Source organism: Cricetulus griseus, assembly GCF_003668045.3.
Source record: "Cricetulus griseus strain 17A/GY chromosome 1 unlocalized genomic scaffold, alternate assembly CriGri-PICRH-1.0 chr1_0, whole genome shotgun sequence".
Lineage (NCBI taxonomy): Eukaryota > Metazoa > Chordata > Mammalia > Rodentia > Cricetidae > Cricetulus > Cricetulus griseus.
Window position 1 is genome coordinate 134,246,411 of NW_023276806.1, and position 17,416 is coordinate 134,263,826.

At 44.4% G+C, this 17,416-nt stretch overlaps 1 protein-coding gene across 1 annotated transcript in view; it reads right to left on the minus strand.

Moving 5' to 3' along the window:
* Ppm1h (protein phosphatase, Mg2+/Mn2+ dependent 1H) overlaps positions 1–17,416 on the minus strand; it is a 238,443-nt gene that overhangs the window by 55,555 nt on the left and 165,472 nt on the right. Inside the window, exon 6 of the mRNA XM_027392288.2 lies at positions 6,358–6,476. Within this exon, the coding sequence (XP_027248089.1) occupies positions 6,358–6,476 (119 nt within the window). The remainder of the gene's footprint in view (positions 1–6,357; positions 6,477–17,416) is intronic.

Sequence of the window (17,416 nt, forward strand, 5' to 3'; positions counted from 1 at the left end):
AGTAGGCAGTGCTGAGTGGAGAAAACAAGGGCTGATTCCATTTGCTCCCCATTGGAAAAATCCCAATTTGTTCATAGCTTTAAGGAAACAGAGGAGGAGGAAATTATCCTGACACATCATTAACAGAGCCGTTAGACATTTAAGGGTCGCAAGAGATGAAAATAAAAGGTTAATGTCTTTGGATTCTGCCTCTTCCAGAAGCTCAAAAAGGCAGAGCAAAGCTTACCCAAGCCCCCTCTGGACTCACAGGTTGGTAGCGATGGGCACCAAAAGCATTTTACCAACAAGAGGCTTCAGTAGAGCATAACATCAAAAGGCCCATCTCCCATGTAATAAGCCATGTGACCTCGTGCCACCAGCACAGCCTCCGGCCACTGCCCCTTCAATAGGACCATCGTGAACACAAAAGTTAGGGAGGCTTTGCTTGAAGGAAGAAGTCTGGTGTACACTGCTTCTACCCAGAACCATCTGGAAGAAATCTCATATTTGCAATGATGGACTTTTCTTCTTTGACCCTTACCCTCTCTACAAATCCCATCAGCCCCACAACAGCTGCTGGAGAATCTGGCCTGAAGCCAGGGGTGAGGTCTCAGCCCCCTCCCACACCAATGTCATCTGAGGCCCGGCACCCCATGTGGCTGGATGAAGGGCACAGAGAACATGGAGCCTTACATGAGAAAGCAAAATCGCCGGCAGTCCCAGGAGCAGGGACCTGGTGCCACAGAGCCAGCTGTGAGAAACTGTTGTTTCAAGTCAGTAACAAAGATGCTTGCCAGCAAATTACAGCCCAAGACAGCTCAGAGGGCTGCGGGGTTGGGCCACGGAGCTCTCCAGCTGACACAATGCCAGCTACGGGGTACATCCTGCAAGAGCAGCTTGACACAAAGGGCTGGGGAGGAGGGGCAGCAGCTTGGGGATTCTGGCACCAGGACCAATGACACAAGGCACAGAAGGTGAGAGCTGAGTGGGTGGATGGGGAGAGCAAGGGAAGGCCACACCAGGGGCCGACTCGGAGCTGCTGTGCTCAGACAAAGCCTTTGTAAATCAAGCTGCAGAGCAAACTATCGCAGAGGGGGAAGGAGGGAGGGGCGGGGAGCCGGGAAGCAACCAATCTCATTATGATGGGCCTGGTGACAATAACCTTTTGTCCTCTAAACAATCTGGGCCTGCCAAGCTGCTCCACAGTCTCCGGGAAAGCAAGACGGTGGGAGAGAAAGGGTCCCTGTCAGGAGGCAACAGACTCATCTTTAATTATGAGACAAGGCTTCCCAGAGCTGACATCCTCTCCGCACTTCCTCCCTGCTGCACACACGACACAGTGTGCTGGCGCAAGGCTCCCCTAATGAGCAGCGTCAATTTCCCTATGCATGGGTTCTTTGGAGATACTACGAAACCATCACCATCCCCCAAAGCATGCGTGGACTCTGGGTGAAAAGTGGGAAGCATCCCAGTTTAATTTGACTAACAGTCCATCGGGTCACACTGGAAGTGAGAAAAGTCACTGTCTTGCAGTTCAAGATGTGTCCTTTCATCCTTCTATCCATAAAGGATTGCTAAGGAGATACCCATGTAATCAGGGTCCACTGCTTACATTTCTTTCTTTTGGTTTTGTTTTTTTTTTTTTGGGGGGGGGACAGGGTTTCTTTGTATAGCTCTGGTTGGCCTGAAACTCGATCTGTAACCCAGGTTGACCTAGAACTTACAGAGATCTCCCTCCTGAGTGCTGGAAGCAAAGGTGAGCACCTGGCTACACTGCATTGCTTGCATTTCCATCAGAGCTCAAAACAGTAAAGATGTCTACTCTTACCCCGTAGCCGTGGTTTTCAAACTGTGGGGCTCGACCCCCGTGCACATCACATATTTACATGACAATTCATGATGCAAAATTACAGTTATGAAGTGGCAATGAAATAATTTTTCGGTTGGGGGGGGGTCACCACAACACAAGGAGCTGTGTTAAAGGGTCAAAGTGTTAGGAAGGTTGAGAACCACTGACCTAGGGGGATGTTGGCTGGCATACTAGCTAAGAAGGAGTCTTGAAATAGGAGACAGATACTTCTGTCCGGTTCCGGTCTTTACTTTGACACTTGTGTATCGGTAGAAGCTGAGCAAACAGCAAATCCTTCTGGGTCTTGATTTGCTCAAGTGAAAAGATTAGAAACAAGGGGGTCTCATTCCATCATTGGCAGTACGGAGAAGTAGACAATCATGCATACCTGAAACGATGTGTCTCTGGCCACATGCTACCCCTTTCTCATGTTAATCCTGCAACAGTGGGTATGTTAACTTTTATGCCTCAAGTTTCTTTACCTATAAAACTTACTGAGTATACTGGCCTACTTTAATAGTAAAATCTGAGGAGTTAGATAAAGCTTTCGTCACAGGACTTGGCTCTCAGCTCTTCCAATACCTGTCAGCCAGCAATAAGTGAAGTGAAAATATCCTCCACAACAAAAGAATTTCCTGCAGGGATTTAACTGCACTGGAGTGTGTGGACCTTTGTTAGCCATATCAGAGAGATGAGTTCATAGCCCAAGGCTGTCTTTGTGAGGTAAGGAATCATTTGCATCCTGGAGTGGACATCCTCTCGTTGTTCAGCAGTCCACCTGCAGCTACCACAACCATACTTGGTAGGCATTTAAGAATTTACTGGGAAAAGAAACAGACTGCAAACCGTTCTGCCTTCTCATAAATAAATCCTACAACCCTTTCTCCTCTGCAGATGACCAAGAAAGCTTAGCAGACATCATGTTTTAGAATGACTCCTTGGGGCCAGGGCTGGCAGCTCAGTTGGTAGAGGGCTTACCCAGCATGCATGAAGCCCTGAGTTCCATCTTCAGGACTGTAAAATCAGGAGTGATGTCATACACCTACAATCCCAGCACTTGGGAGGAATCAGGAACGATCAGAAGTATAGCCCTACTGTCTAACTGTCTAAATTCCCCCGTGGGGCTGGAGCTCTATGACAGAGAACTTCCTTAGGATACACAGACCCTGGCTTCCATCTGTAGCTACATCAAAAGTTCTAGGCCAGCTTAGGCTACGCTATGTGAGACCCTTTTTCAACAACTCCCTTCAAAACCTAACCAGACAAACAAGCTAAACAAGAGCAACAAGCCAATTCTTGGTCGGAAGCTCTTTGCTAGAGGGGGAAATGCAACATATTCTAGTGGGGCAGAAGTGGGGTCTTCACAGGCTGTGGTGTAAATGGGTTTTAAACTTCACAAATTCGTCTAACAAGGATAGAAAGGGCGTTTTCCTCCTCCTTAAGTCTCATTTTCAAATCAAAAGAAAGAACAGGTAGGAAACATGAAGGCCTACATAAATCCTGCTCACAGTCAAGCTTGGAAATCAGCAGCAACACTGGGAATTACCTTGGAAACAACTCAAATCCTGTCTGACTAAAGCCATTCTCAGTCTTGGCTACTCAATTATTTAGTGTGTTCAGGGAAGTTCCACGAAATTAAAAGCAGCTCATCAGCTCTGTGTAGCACCGTGCTAACACACACCGGAGAGTGGGAAGGCAGAGAGCTTCTCTAACAAAGGGTCCGCCCACCCACTGCTCTGGGAAGAGCATATGAAAGTCGGATATAATCGAGCTCCTGAACTTACTTTTAAAAAATTACAAAATGAGGACACTTTAGCCTTGTTAAAGGAAAAGGTATATGAGCCACTCAAAAACAAACAAACAAACAAACAAACAAAAAACCTTAAGTATAGTCTCAAGAGACTGAAAAAAGGAACATTAACAAATATAAACCCCTAACCTCATCACACAGCTTGAGTGAATAGTTACAGCCTCTGAAGGCATCTTGTCCATTAAAGTGATGACACCTTTCTTTCCAAGTGCTCTCTACAGCCAGAAAGAGACATTATGCTCCCTCTCCACCTCAGTGAACTAACACCACAAGTATTTGCCACAAAGACACTCGACCTAGGACATCAGAGGCACGGCATTGATTCTTAGGGTTCTAATCTGATTCGAACCTCTGGTTTGGAAAGAATAAGCACACAGCCTTGTCCCAATCTCAACATATCTCAAAAGCAATTCTGTCCACTCTTCAGGATGGCCTACCCCTCACCATCAGGGGTATCCATTCCCCCTCCATCCTGTGATACTGCTGCTGCTTGCTTCTCTGTGACAAGCAGGTCCAGGTACTCGTGTCTCTTAAGCAGCTCACACTCACTCTGAGAAGACGTTTAAATGGACCACCAAAGCTGCTCTTTACTTACTCCGTGTATTTAGAACCACGTCACTTTGTGTCCTGTCCATTTACATTTTTACTAGGTTGAGAGACTACACATTCTATCTATATCTCATGTATCTATATATACCTATCTATGCCCATCTTTCTCTGTGTACCCAAGTCTTCTGCTGTCTGAAGCCAGTCTACTCCTCACCTCCCCTAATATAACCTTCTGAAAACATTTCCATTTAATTGTCTCCAGGAATACACATTAGCAGCTTATATCATCCCACAGTAAATCTAAATTACTGTCTCGCTTCCCACGTCTCCTTCAATACAAGCTCAGTCTGTTGCCATCATCTCTCCCCTGTTTAGACATTTCCCACCTTATCATGCTTACAATTGCATGCACTCATCACTTTTCTTGCTGCATTTCCAAATTCTACAATACTTACATCTAAGTCCATCCATGTATTTCCAAACCATATCCTCCCTTACCTTATTTACTTGATTTTTAACAAGAAACGCTCATTTTCCTGACTGGACTCAACCGGATTAGAAGAGGTGAGAATAATGACTCCAGGACTTAAAAACTCATAGCTGGAAATATCATGAGCCCTTCTGATTCTCTACTCCTGTTTCAGAGCTGGGACAAATCTTTTGGGCTCTCTGGGCTACACAGTCTCTGAGGACTCCATAACACACAGCACCCCATGGCACTATGAAGGCAGCTACAAAGTTGAAACAAGCAGGTATGGGCTTTAAACACTAATTTACAGAAACAGGTGGTGGGCAGACGGTGCCTCTCCAACCATGGTTTACTGATTTTATCTGAGAGGAATAAGAGTAGGTTGGGGTTGGGATCTGCTTCTTCACCTAGCAAAAGACAAAACCACAAACAAACAAACAAACAAACAAGCCCCAAAGGACAAACTGGTCCCTCAGGACTCTGAATGTACCAACTTCAAAGTCATCATCTTGGCAGTCTGGGCCATGATCACCTGTTACAACTGTTGACCATGAAGAAGAGATAATAATACATTTGTGACATAGTGAGGAAAAGAGCAAATTGTCTCAACCTTCTACTGTCCTTCCTGTTGGCTAGAGACCCCCTCATGAGGATCTCAGGATAGAAAAGCCCATCATCACCACACACACACACACACACACACACACACACACACACACACACACACACACACTCTTCAACATGGGAGACAGTACTTTCTTGCTCCAACCTCCTGGTCATGGAACTCCATCATCCTGACTGTTATTCAGACCATGAATGGGGTCTTAGTCAACATTAGTCAGCTGGTCAGCTGTAGGTCAAGGTCTTGGTGCTTGTGTTTAGAGACTAAGGCAACCATGTCAGGAATTCTTACTTCACCCTCAATGTAATAAAACATACCCAGGCTGTCTATGGGTTTTGTAACTGTGGATTCAATCATTTGCAGATGGCAAATACATTTTTCAAAGTATCTAGTGAAAATGCCCCGATAGTTTTCTTGTCACTATTTCCTAAATGATAAAACAACTATGTATATAGTATTTATATTGGGATGAATATTTCAAGTAGTCTACACGAATTTGAAATATAAAGGGAAGTTATGGATGGACTAAATGCAAACACTGTGCCATCTTCTATAACATCCTCAGATTTGCATACTGGTAGCTAATTAACCTCTATGGATACTGAGGGGCAACTCTAAAGAAAACAGCTCATCTCTCCCAGGTTTCCCAAAGATCCTCCACAGATGATACCCTTTGCCACTTCATCCATGAAAAAAATGGGCTCTCAGGTTATTTTATCCACATGGCTCATTCAGAAAATCAAGAGTTGGAGTTCAAACCCAAATCAGCGTGGCTCACTAAGTCACATTCCTTCTATCTCTTTGATTGTCCTGCTCTAAAAACATAAAGCATAATACATTTTAAAAGCCTCCAAATGATTGGGTTATGTGAATCAAGGAAGTAAGTCAGGTTCATGGCATCTGGTGTCTCCATGGAGGGTCTCAGACAAGTAGAGAGTAAGTAGCACAGGTGACTGAGCATTGGTCCTATGTGGTTGTGGGCTCTTGTCCTTCACCTGGAGTCCAGATCCCCGGCTGCATTCATGTTGGTGGCTTTATACCGTGTGGCAGTGCGTAGGCGGCGTGAGGTGCGCTCTTACCAGCCTGTCATATTAAAGTCTCTGTACAGCATCTTCTTCCCAAGTTCCTTCCTCTGCACTCTCCTTGGAAACTCCAAATGTGTGAACTCATTTCCCAGCAAGTGAGGCTGCATGAATGCCTAATAGCAAAAAGAAAAAAAAAAAAAAGAAAGAAAGAAAGAAAGAAAGAAAGAAAAAAAGAAAAAGCCACACACTGATTTTAGAGGACAAAATAAAACTTGAGTATGTTTTGCAAATTGAGACAAGCCTTAGTTCAAAAACAGGAAAACTGTCTCCTATTCTGAGGGAAGCAAATACATTTCAGAATTTAAACACTAACAGAGATGAGTAAACAAAAGCTTCCAAGGGCTGTCGTTATTGAATTTGATAAGTTAATTGTAATCAAAGGCATGCATAGCTACTGGCTCAGGAGTAAGTGTGGTTTCGCTTTCTGGAAAGCATGTTGGCTAGACTGAAGGCCAGCAAGGTTACCCTGACTGCTCCCTTGCCCTTCTCTGCCCTCACTTAACTGTAGTTCCCATGGATTTGCCACTCAGAGCTGCACACCCAGGAGAACAGCCAGATCCTTCACAGTGGGACTAGATACACACGTCAGGAGCCCTCCTCCAGTTTGCTATGTAGCCTTTTCTAGACTATTCCAGAACAGATGGCTTCTCCCATTCCCTGCAAATCTCTGTTCACATTACAAAAGCCTCTGAACAAACAGCCGCACGCAGGGCTGCTTTGAAACAACAGTCTCATCGTTACACTCGAAATCCAAATCTAGCTATCTGTGAGATGAACTGGTCACATTCTGACTTCCCTGCCAAAGCTACAGACCCGCATATCTGTGTTAGAACCTCCCCACATCCCGCCTAACTCCTACATGAGGGCACTGTGATGGGATGGACTGCCTTTCCTTACAGTGGAGATGAGTGGGCAGTGTACATTCATGGCCAGCCACTGTAGGAAGGCAAGGGATCCCCCTTGTAGAACAGATGGCCACACCCTCAGTTAACTGGTACAAGTTGAGTATCCCTTCTCTGAAATGCTTAGGGCAGGAAGTGTTGGGGGGGGGCACAACTGGAATATTTCCAGATACATAATGGGACCCACGTTTACATAAAATTCATTTATGTTTCAGAAACACCTTACACATAGTCTGAAGGCAGTTTCATACAGGGTTTTCAGTATGTGCTTTGACTACAGCCTGTTACATGAGGTCCAGTGTGGAATTTTCCACTTAAGGCATTATGTCAACACTCAGAAACTGTCAGGTTTGAGAGCATCTCAGAGTTTGGATTTTGGGATTAGGGATGCTCAACCTACAACAGGTATTTCCCATAGCCTCCTTCCCAAAGCAGTAGATCCCTACTGATGCTCTTGAAGGTTTGGAAAGTATCAGTGAGTGCTAGGCATTGGAAGCTCAGGCTCCCAGGAACCAGGGAAGCAAGCTGAACTGTCTGTTACCAGGCTGGGGAGCTCTGGTGCAGTAGTTATGGGCACAGCAGGGAGAATGGCAAGAGACAGACAGGATGACTGAGGGCGAAGAGATTTTGTCTTCCTGTCTGTCCAGTAGGACTGCAAATGGCTCCAGATCTGGGGGGAGCCCTGGCTGCTTTTAGGAACTCTGATAGGTAACAAGGAAGCTCCGATACCAGGCAGGGTTATGGAGAGAAGCTCCCCTGGGAAGGAAGAAAGCTAATATGTAATCGAGCCAGCCTGCATTAGGAGCCATCCAGTTCTGTAGTCATTAATTTTGTGATTTTAATGAGTTATTTAATTTCTCGAGCCTTGGTTTCATTGTCTTTAAAGTGACATTATTACTGACATTTTCATAATTAGATATCTTAAATGTTCTCATCATGGTTGTCTTTGCTCATGAAAAATAACTAGGGCTGGAGAGATGTCTCAGTAGGTAAAGTCCTTGCTGCATGAGGATGAAGACAAGACCCGAGTTCAAGTTCCTAAAGCCATGTAAAGCCGGCACTGTAATATGTGTTGGCAATGCCAGTTCTCCCAGGATGAGGCAGGAGGCCAAGGGACAGGAGAATCCTTGGAAGCTGTGGCCCAGCCAGATAAACTGGTGAACAATAGACCCTGTCTCAAACAAGGAAGAAGGTGAGAAATGACACCTGAAATTGTCCTCTGACCCCCACACAGTCACTACGGCATACCCTGATACACACACACACACACACACACACACACACACACACACACACACGAGCAAGCACAATTTTTATATCCATTTAATGATTTTTATGCTCTATGCTTTCTGAATTCTCTTATTACAGCCTTCCAAAAATCTTAGGGCAGGAGAAACCACTACTTAATTTGTGGGCCCCAGAACAAAATGAATATCTAGAAAATTTCAAGACAGGGACAGCAGTTCTTGTATTTAGTTTTACACACCAATGACATGCCCATGTAGGAGCCATGCCCAAAGTGTAGTCAGCACTGATTCACCATTAGAAACCAAAGGATAACCCCTGGTGGTGGTGGAACACACACTTTTAATTTCACCACTCAGGAACAGAGACAGGTGGATCTGTGTTTGAGGTCTACAGAGGGAGTCTCAGGACACAGGTAGGGATACACAGAAAAACCCTGCCTTGAAAAACAAAAACAAACAAACAAACAAACAAAGGAACTCCCCCCCCATCCCAACAAAACAAACAAATGAAACTAAAGAACAGAAGTTGAAGTTTAGTGCTAATAAACAGGAGTGTCCCCATGCACCCTTGTCCTCTTCCTGAACTCCAAGGCTCTATCAGCGTGGAGGTTTGGTCTATTTCCTACCCCCAAGTTGGACTTGACTGATTAGAGAATACTGTGCACCTTATACAAGTATTTCACACTCCGTATCTCACTCAACAATACCACAAAGCCTGTGACACAAACTCAACTTAAAAAACAAGGAACTGGCCAGGTGTTGGTGGCAGAGGCAGGTGGATCTCTGTGAGTTCAAGGCCAGCCTGGTCTCCAGATCGAGTGCAGGATAGGCTCCAAAGCTACACAGAGAAACCCTGTCTCGAAACAAACAAACAAACAAACAACAACAACAAAACCAAAAAACAAAACAAACAAACAAACAAACAAACAAACAAAAAACAAGGAACTGGGCCTGGAGAGATAGCTCAGCAGTTAAAAGCACTTGTTGCTCTCATACAGGACCTGGTTGGATTCCCAGCAACCACATGGGGCCTCACAATCATCTATAACTCCAGCTCCAGGGAGGTCAATGCCCTTTTCTGACCTTTGCATGTAACAGGCATGCATGTAGTATATTCTCCAAGCATACATACACATGACTAGCCACAAAAGATACAATTTTTCTTTGGTTCTTTGCCTTTAAAGGATCCAATGCCATATGCAATTTATATTAAGTAATTTTGGGGCTTTTATCTTATTCTCTGTGGCCAGGTCATCAGCTATGAACCCAGCAATGCATAAGAAAGTCAAGCTCTTCGTTCTTCCCCAAGGGGAGGCACAGGTACTTTGTTTCCTAACGGAAGGATGAGCAGGCCCTTGGATGGGTCTTTAGCCAGGTACCCTTTTGCCCATTTTTGCCAGTATTCATTTACCTGGGAAGCTTTGTCAGATGGCTTGTTGACGTAGGTGCCCTGAGTTATTTGGCAACTCCTCAGATACTTTACTATCTCCTGGAGCTGCTAAGCTGTCCAAGTCTCCAGGACCAAAGGAGCCTAACGTCAAGCCACTTCTGACAAGGGGGATCCCACACTGAAAGCTGGTCAGTCTTGACAAGCTATAGTCTCTCTGATGCTAACAAGAAGGTGCTCTATTTCATCCAATCCAAAGGGACTCAAATAGATGCCACACCACTCTTCTACATCTCAGAGGGAAAACTAGGGCTGCCACCTAGATTGTGTACGATGACCTTCTTCTACCACTTCCAAATTCCACTTTCCTCCTTTTGGAAAGAGTTCCTTTAAGACAAGTTTTCATTATCTATCAGTTTGGATATATATGTATTTTTAATCATGTGTGTGGTGCTAGTACATAAGCAGGCAGATGAACATGGCTGTGCTTTGCCCATGCAGAAATCAGGCAGGGTGTGCAATGTCTTCCTGTCACTCTCCCTTAATGCCTCAGACAGGGTCTCTCACTGAACAGAATTTCAATGGCTGGATAGTGAACTCTGAGGAATCCACCTGTCTCTACCCACCAGTGTTGAGACTACAAACATGTGTAGTCATGCCTGGCTTTTTTTTTACATGGGTATTGAGGACTTGAACTCAGGTCTGAATGCTTGCAGAGCAAGAGCTCTTACTCACTGAGCCACCTTCCCAGCCTGGTCTATATACAGTATGGGATGTATATGTAAAGTTCAGATACTCTTCATTATGATATGGCTACAACCCCAGTACTCCTGGTTGAAGTGCATTTAACAGTCCCAACCCACTGAACACTGTAGCAGAGCAACACAATACACTGTGGAGTCTCCATTGATAACCCCAGTGAGTTCATGGCTGGCAGGATGTGAGAGCTTGCCGCCATTGCTGCCCAGCATTGTGAGAGAGTGCTATCACACATCTGTAACTTAGAAAAAGATGGAAATTCAGCTGACTGTGGTTCATGCCTATAATCCTAGTACAGGAGGCTGAGGCAGGGGGATCACAATTTGAACTACTTGGTGGTTTTCTATCTCAATACAAAGCAAAACAGAATGTAAAATTTGAAGTGTGGTTTCTATTGTCTGTGCTTGGCTTTTACACTACCCTCAGGTTGAAAAGTCCTCAGACTAACTATCAACGAAGGACCATGTTTAAGTGTGTTGCTTAAAACTGCCCTGAAGCTGTTTGACATTAAGCATCCCACGGCTCTCATTGTGTTTCTGTTTGAAGTCAAGAAGGTCACAGTTTTCACCACGTCCTGTGTCTCATGACAGCATCATCGGCTCTGCACTTCTTAACCAACCACAGCATACTGCACACCTCAAAAGCTTAACAGCTGTCTTCCACAGCCAGCTGACTCCCACTCCAGGAATGTGGCTGGCCAAGTCTCCTTCCTGCCCAACCCATTTGTGCCACAGAACCAGTTGGATCCAAAGAAGACTGATGGATGGTTTCTTTATTGGGAGGAATTTCCCCCAAGATGCTTGTCAACCATCCTGCAAGTTGGGTATGATAGGGTCAGACACAAAATCCTAGAACATGGCACGCTCAGAAGAGGGCAGGGACACAAACTGTCTCCTACTCTCTCTCCCTTGGCCCTTCTCCTCTGTAGCAGGTCAGGTCATAAGATTCCTCTTCCAGAGGCAGCCTCCAGTATCTACTATGAGGGTATGTACCACTGTAGAAGGGAAATAACACATCCTTCAAGCTAGTGAGATGGATCCGTGGGCAGAGGCCCTAGTGTACAGGCCTCACCACCCGAGTTCAATCCCTGCATCCTACAAGGTGGCAGTACAGCCAGGACCTCTTCTCTCTACACATGCTCACATTCTCACACTCAAAATACATAATCTTCAAATTGTTTTTAAAAGTCTTGTTAAGTTTTCCTGGTTCATGCCTATTTGATGACCCCACTATCAAATCCCACATCTCCCGTGGATGCCTACTCCTTAAAATAATATTTTTCTTTCTTTCTCTTATGTGTATGTGAGGGTGCCTGCATACACATACGTGTACCACACACACGCCTAGTGTTCAAAGAAGGACAGAAGGGGCTGTGGGATAGGACCGAAGTGACAGGCAGTCAGTGGATGGGGGAACTAAACCTGGACCTTCTGCAAGTGCAGCAAGTGCTTGAAATCACTGAGCCACTTTTCCAGCTCCATGAGTCCACTTTTTACCAGATCCGAGCATAAAGATACACATTTGCATGTTTCGTTGACTCTTTGCTTTCTTATATAGCGATGCATCTTTTTGTGACATACTGTATGTATCAAATAACACCTACATTAGATGAATTTCTGTTTCATCCCTTGTCAATCTGTCTTTCATTACAGGGGCCTCACAATGAACCTCATAAAGAGATAGCAGAAGAAACGGTCCCTTCTTTATATATGTCTACTCATTTATGCTCACACATGCCTGCATCTGTATCCTATTCCATCTTCACAGATATTGAAATGTGTGTGGGAAAGCATCTTGGTTATGAGGAGATAGTGTATGCAATCCCACATCAATATTCTTGCCACACCTTTGGATTTCCTCTGTCTCTATGGTGACTATTCTGTCTCTTTTTATATTTGCCACAACTGCTGTGGAGTTATAAGCAGTCCATCTGTACTCATGGCATCTCTTTACTACTCACTACTATTTAAAGTTACCATTTGTCCCATATTGGTCAAACCTCCCCCCACCCCCACCCAAGAGAACTTTGCACACTCACTTTGGTTGCCCTGAGCATCTGGAGTTAATGGTGCTAAACTAAGGCAGCTCAGAGAAAACATGGCTGCTTAAGGAAAAAATGAGAGAGTGAGGTGACACGGATAACCTACAATGTGTTAAAAAAAATTTAACCTGCCAAGTTTCAGAGGAAGAGACCTCTGCTGGTTAGTGTTATCATTTCTTATAATTACCATGAAACTTCACATCGATGTCTTGCCTTAATTTGCTTCCTGATGCCATGATAAAAACACTGACCGAATCCAACTTGGATGGGAAAGGGTTTATTTGACTTTCATTTCCATAGTCTGTCCTTGAGGGCAGCTGGGGAGGAACTGAAACACTGTTTGAGGGGCTTGCTCCCCAAGGCCTGCTCATTTTGCCGTCTTATACATGCTAGGACCATCTGTCTAGGGTGGCATTACCCAGTTTGGGCTGGGCTTCTCACACCAGTCATTAATCAAGAAAATGCCCACAGACATGGCATCAGACTATTCTGGTGTATGCAGTTCCTTAGTTGGGCTCCCTCTTCCCAGGTGACTCTAGTTTGTGTCAAGTTGGCAGAAACTAACACAGGTCTAATAGGCATTATGCACAAGTATATATGTACAAAGTCATCAACATATTATAAAAATGTTATCTGTCCAGGTGGTGGTCATGCACACCTTTAATCCCAGCACTTGGGAAGCAGAGGCAGGCAGATCTCTGTGAGTTTGAGGCTAGCCTGGTCTACAAAGTGAGTTCCAGGACAGCCAGGGCTACACAGAGAAAACCTGTCTCAAAAACAAAACAAAACAAGACAAAACAAAAAGTTATCTGAGAATTTCTTTTTAACTTCTATCACTGGACACAGATTCCTTTTTTTTTTTCCTTTCTAAATATGAAGGGTAAGTGCTCTACCACTGACCCATAATCCTTTGCCCAGCTTGCTTTCATTAAAAACAAAACAACAAAAGCCTCTAAAAATTATGACTTTAAGAGAACTTGGGGTTTAAGCGAGGTTTTAAAGTGCTGGGAAGGATTTTACTGAGTCTTATGTTAGTGATTTGATTTCCTTAAAATCATTGGGAGGGGCCTGGCTCCCATGAGGGGATGAAGAAGCCTGTGAATTCCTGAGAGGTCAGCAGGGTTCGCAGATGTGTAGTGGCCAAACAAGTTGGGAATTTGGAAACTTCCTTCAGTCTGTCCAACACCCTAGTGTCGTGACTGTTTGGAATGGCTTTATGTGTACTGGCCTGGTTTGATGGAAGGATGGCTTACACCAGCATTTTGGAGTCTAATGTTACACGAGGGATTTCTCTTTTTTAAACCTCAATTTCACTTGAAGCAAGAAGCTCCAACACTTAAAATCTGTAAAATGTGGGAGACTTTGTTAGATTGCTTCAAGCAATGAAACTTAATGACTTCCTGGCTCTTAAGTTGTAAGAATCATGAATAATTATGGTTTACTCCACTTCCCATACCTGGGCAGTTCATAAATATGCATATATCACTAGTTTCCCCCCTCCTCTCAAGGTATATTTCATAGGGATGCTGACTTGCTAAAAATGTGGACCAAGGTTGGGCATGATGGTGCATGCCTTTAATCCCAATACTTGGGATGTTTGTAAATTGGAGGCTAGTCTGGTCTACATACTTGAGTTCCAGGACAGCCAAGGCTGTCCCTGTCCCAAAACAAAACAAAACAAAAATGTGGACCAAATCCGAGATGGCATCAAACATATAGGACCTATGTCCGCTCACAAACAAAAATCTCTGGACAAGTTCCGGAACATTCCGTGTTTATCTGATTTGTAAATACATTTTATATCTCTTTGATGATGTTATTTAGATGGATGCATGCTAGGAACATCCATGTAATATCCATATAGGTCTGTCTGTCTCCAGCACACGGTGCTGAGGATGCCTTTATGGGCTGAGTAGAACTCTTCAGAACTTTGGCAGAGTAGGAGAAATAGAAACCAGAGCAGGCAACCCAGATCCCAAGGTTGTATCCTAAGGTTAATTACTGAACCCTAGGCTTCCAGTGGGTCGACTGGAAACCGCCTGCTAGAAATACAATGTACTTCCCTCATTTCCTTTGGCTGTGGAATACCATTTTCTTTTGCTACTTTGTAGCCAACTGGCTAGTGAGTGGTGTCAAGCAAAAAGGATACTGTGTCAGGTTTGGGGCTCAGTTATTCAGACAAAGAAATTTGCTTAGGCACACTAGCTCCTTCACAAGTCAGGTGTTCAAAACCTAAGCACACAGACCCTGCTCCTTCAGGCTCTTCAATGGGGGAAGAGGGAGGAAGGCTTTTACCAGCTCAGTGGCCATTACACCCAGAGACTCAGGGGAGACAGTGGGCTCTCCATGGTGGAGAAAGGCGATGGCAGGGAGACTCTGAAAGGTGCTGAAGAGCTGTGGAGGCAAGGCAGGCCAAATATACAAGAAGGCAGAGAACATCTCTATGTTTGGAGGAGTCTGAGAAGTGTCCCTAAGAGAGCATGGTACAGAGGAAAGAGGTGACAGGAAGTGAGGCTTCCTGGGGGGTACTGAAAAGCTCTTCCTAAAACACATAACATATAGTTGAATAAAAGACACAGTTAACTACAGCATTTCAGTGAAGTATAATACATAATGTAAAGGGTTTATATATTTACAGGGTGATTATTTTTCACAAATGGAACATACCTATGTAGCTAGCACTTAAAAAAGGAATGTTCCTAGCCCCCTTAGGAACCTCTGCCTCTATAATTACAAATTCCCCGTGGTTACCCCAGAGGGGAAGCAGTGTTCCAACTTCTAGATTGGCTTTGGCTATTTTTGAGCTTACATTTGTGTGCCCTGTGTGTGCATGTGTACATGTGTATGTGTGTGTATGCATGTGCCTATGTGTACATGGATGGAGGCTAGAAGACAATGACCTGTTTCTCTTATCATTCTTCCCTTTATTCTAGAGATAGGGTCTCTGGCTGATCCGTGGGAGCAGGCGATAGAAAGCTGTGAACCTACTGGGAACGAAGGTTGGGCAAGAGTGCAGAATGGAACGCTCTCTTCACAAGGTGGCCTTCCAGAAAGAATTGCATAAACTATAATAAGTCAATGCACTTGAAAGCAAGGACAGGCACGAAGGGAATGCCCTGGCATGTCCACAAGATCTCTGTGGGAAAGGCAAAGGCAAAGGCCTGGGAGGAATGTACTTGGTTCTTTTCTCATGACCAAAGGTGATATTCCTAAGACATAATGCCAGGTGTATTCCCTCACTGTACTTGTATTTGTTTAAGCTAACTGTACACATCGACTCATGTTTTGCTTTCTTTAATAACAAAAATGAGAAGTGCTTTGTTTGCACTACTCTGGAGCTCAAACAACCCCCCTCCCCACTTTGATCTGCAGACTTAGCTTCCATGGTAAGAGAGGGTTGACACTAAACCTAGAGCCCGGCTGCCACTCGCCAAATGCCAAAACAAAATCCTTCTGTTTTTGTTCCCCCACAGTTCTGCAGTTGCAAGTGCACATGTGATCACACTTGGCTTTTCATGTGGGTCCTAGGGAGTTGAACTCAGATCTTCAAGCTTGCTCAGCATCTCTGGAACCCTTTTGTGCTTCCTTGTACTCCCCTTAGTCACAAATTAAGTAAGTGTGAGGAGATAGGTTGGTGGTAGAGGTTCTAGTATGCTTGAGGCCACTAGTCTTTGTGTCCATCATGTTGTATGCAGCCATAATTGCTTCCATTCTCAGGGCCATTTAGCATTTCAGGCTGGGATGAAGCCATGACTTACACGCTCATTTCCATAGGCCGGTAGACAGGTACTAGTTTGGACTATGACAAACATTCCATGCACTCTAGTGTTTACATGAACATTTGCACATGACTCTCTGAGGTAGATACCTAAGAATGCTGCTGGGCTGTGGCACGCTCTGCTTCCGGAGTGGCTGCCAAAGCCTCCTGAAAGAGGCCTTCAGTTTCTACTCCCATCAGCAGGACACAGGGGAGTCAAGACACTTACGTATCAAATAAGATGGCTGATTCCACCACAGCAGTGATCTGGTAAGTGCAACTACAGCTTTGAGATTAATTAAAAAATATAGCCAGATATCTCAAAAAATTGAAAGACAGAATTTCACTGGCCACCAGAAATCCAAAATGAAACAAACAAACAACAATAAAAACCGGTTGAGTGATCGACCTTCTTTTTTCTTGCCCTTAGAGGGGAAATTTCTCATCAGACTACACAAGAGGAGGATTTGATGTAGTGCAATTCAAGAGGATTTACCACGATAGAAAATCTACGGTCAGAAGTGAAATGAATGATGTCAGGCAGGTCACTGGTGATCACTGACAGTCACGCAATAGTTGGATGAGCTGAGGCTATCCACCTCATTATTTTGGTTTGGGAGTGAGGGAGGTATGGGGGAGGAAAATGTGAAATGGCTGATTTCACATTTCATATGTATTCGTTAGATTTTTTTTTTTTTTCATGAGGGATTCTTGGCCAGGCATGATGGCACACATCTTTACTCTCAGCTCTGAGGAGGCAGAGGCAGACTAATCTCTTGTGAAACAAGGCTATCCTCGTCTACATAGTGAGTTCCAGGCAGTCAGAACTGTACACAGTGAGACCCTGTTTCAAAGAATAAAGATCTCAAAATAAGGCTGGGGAGTTGATTCAGTGTGTTTAGAAAAAAAGAAAAAAAAAGCATTTGCCACTCGTGTGAGGACGTTCGATGAAGTCCCAGA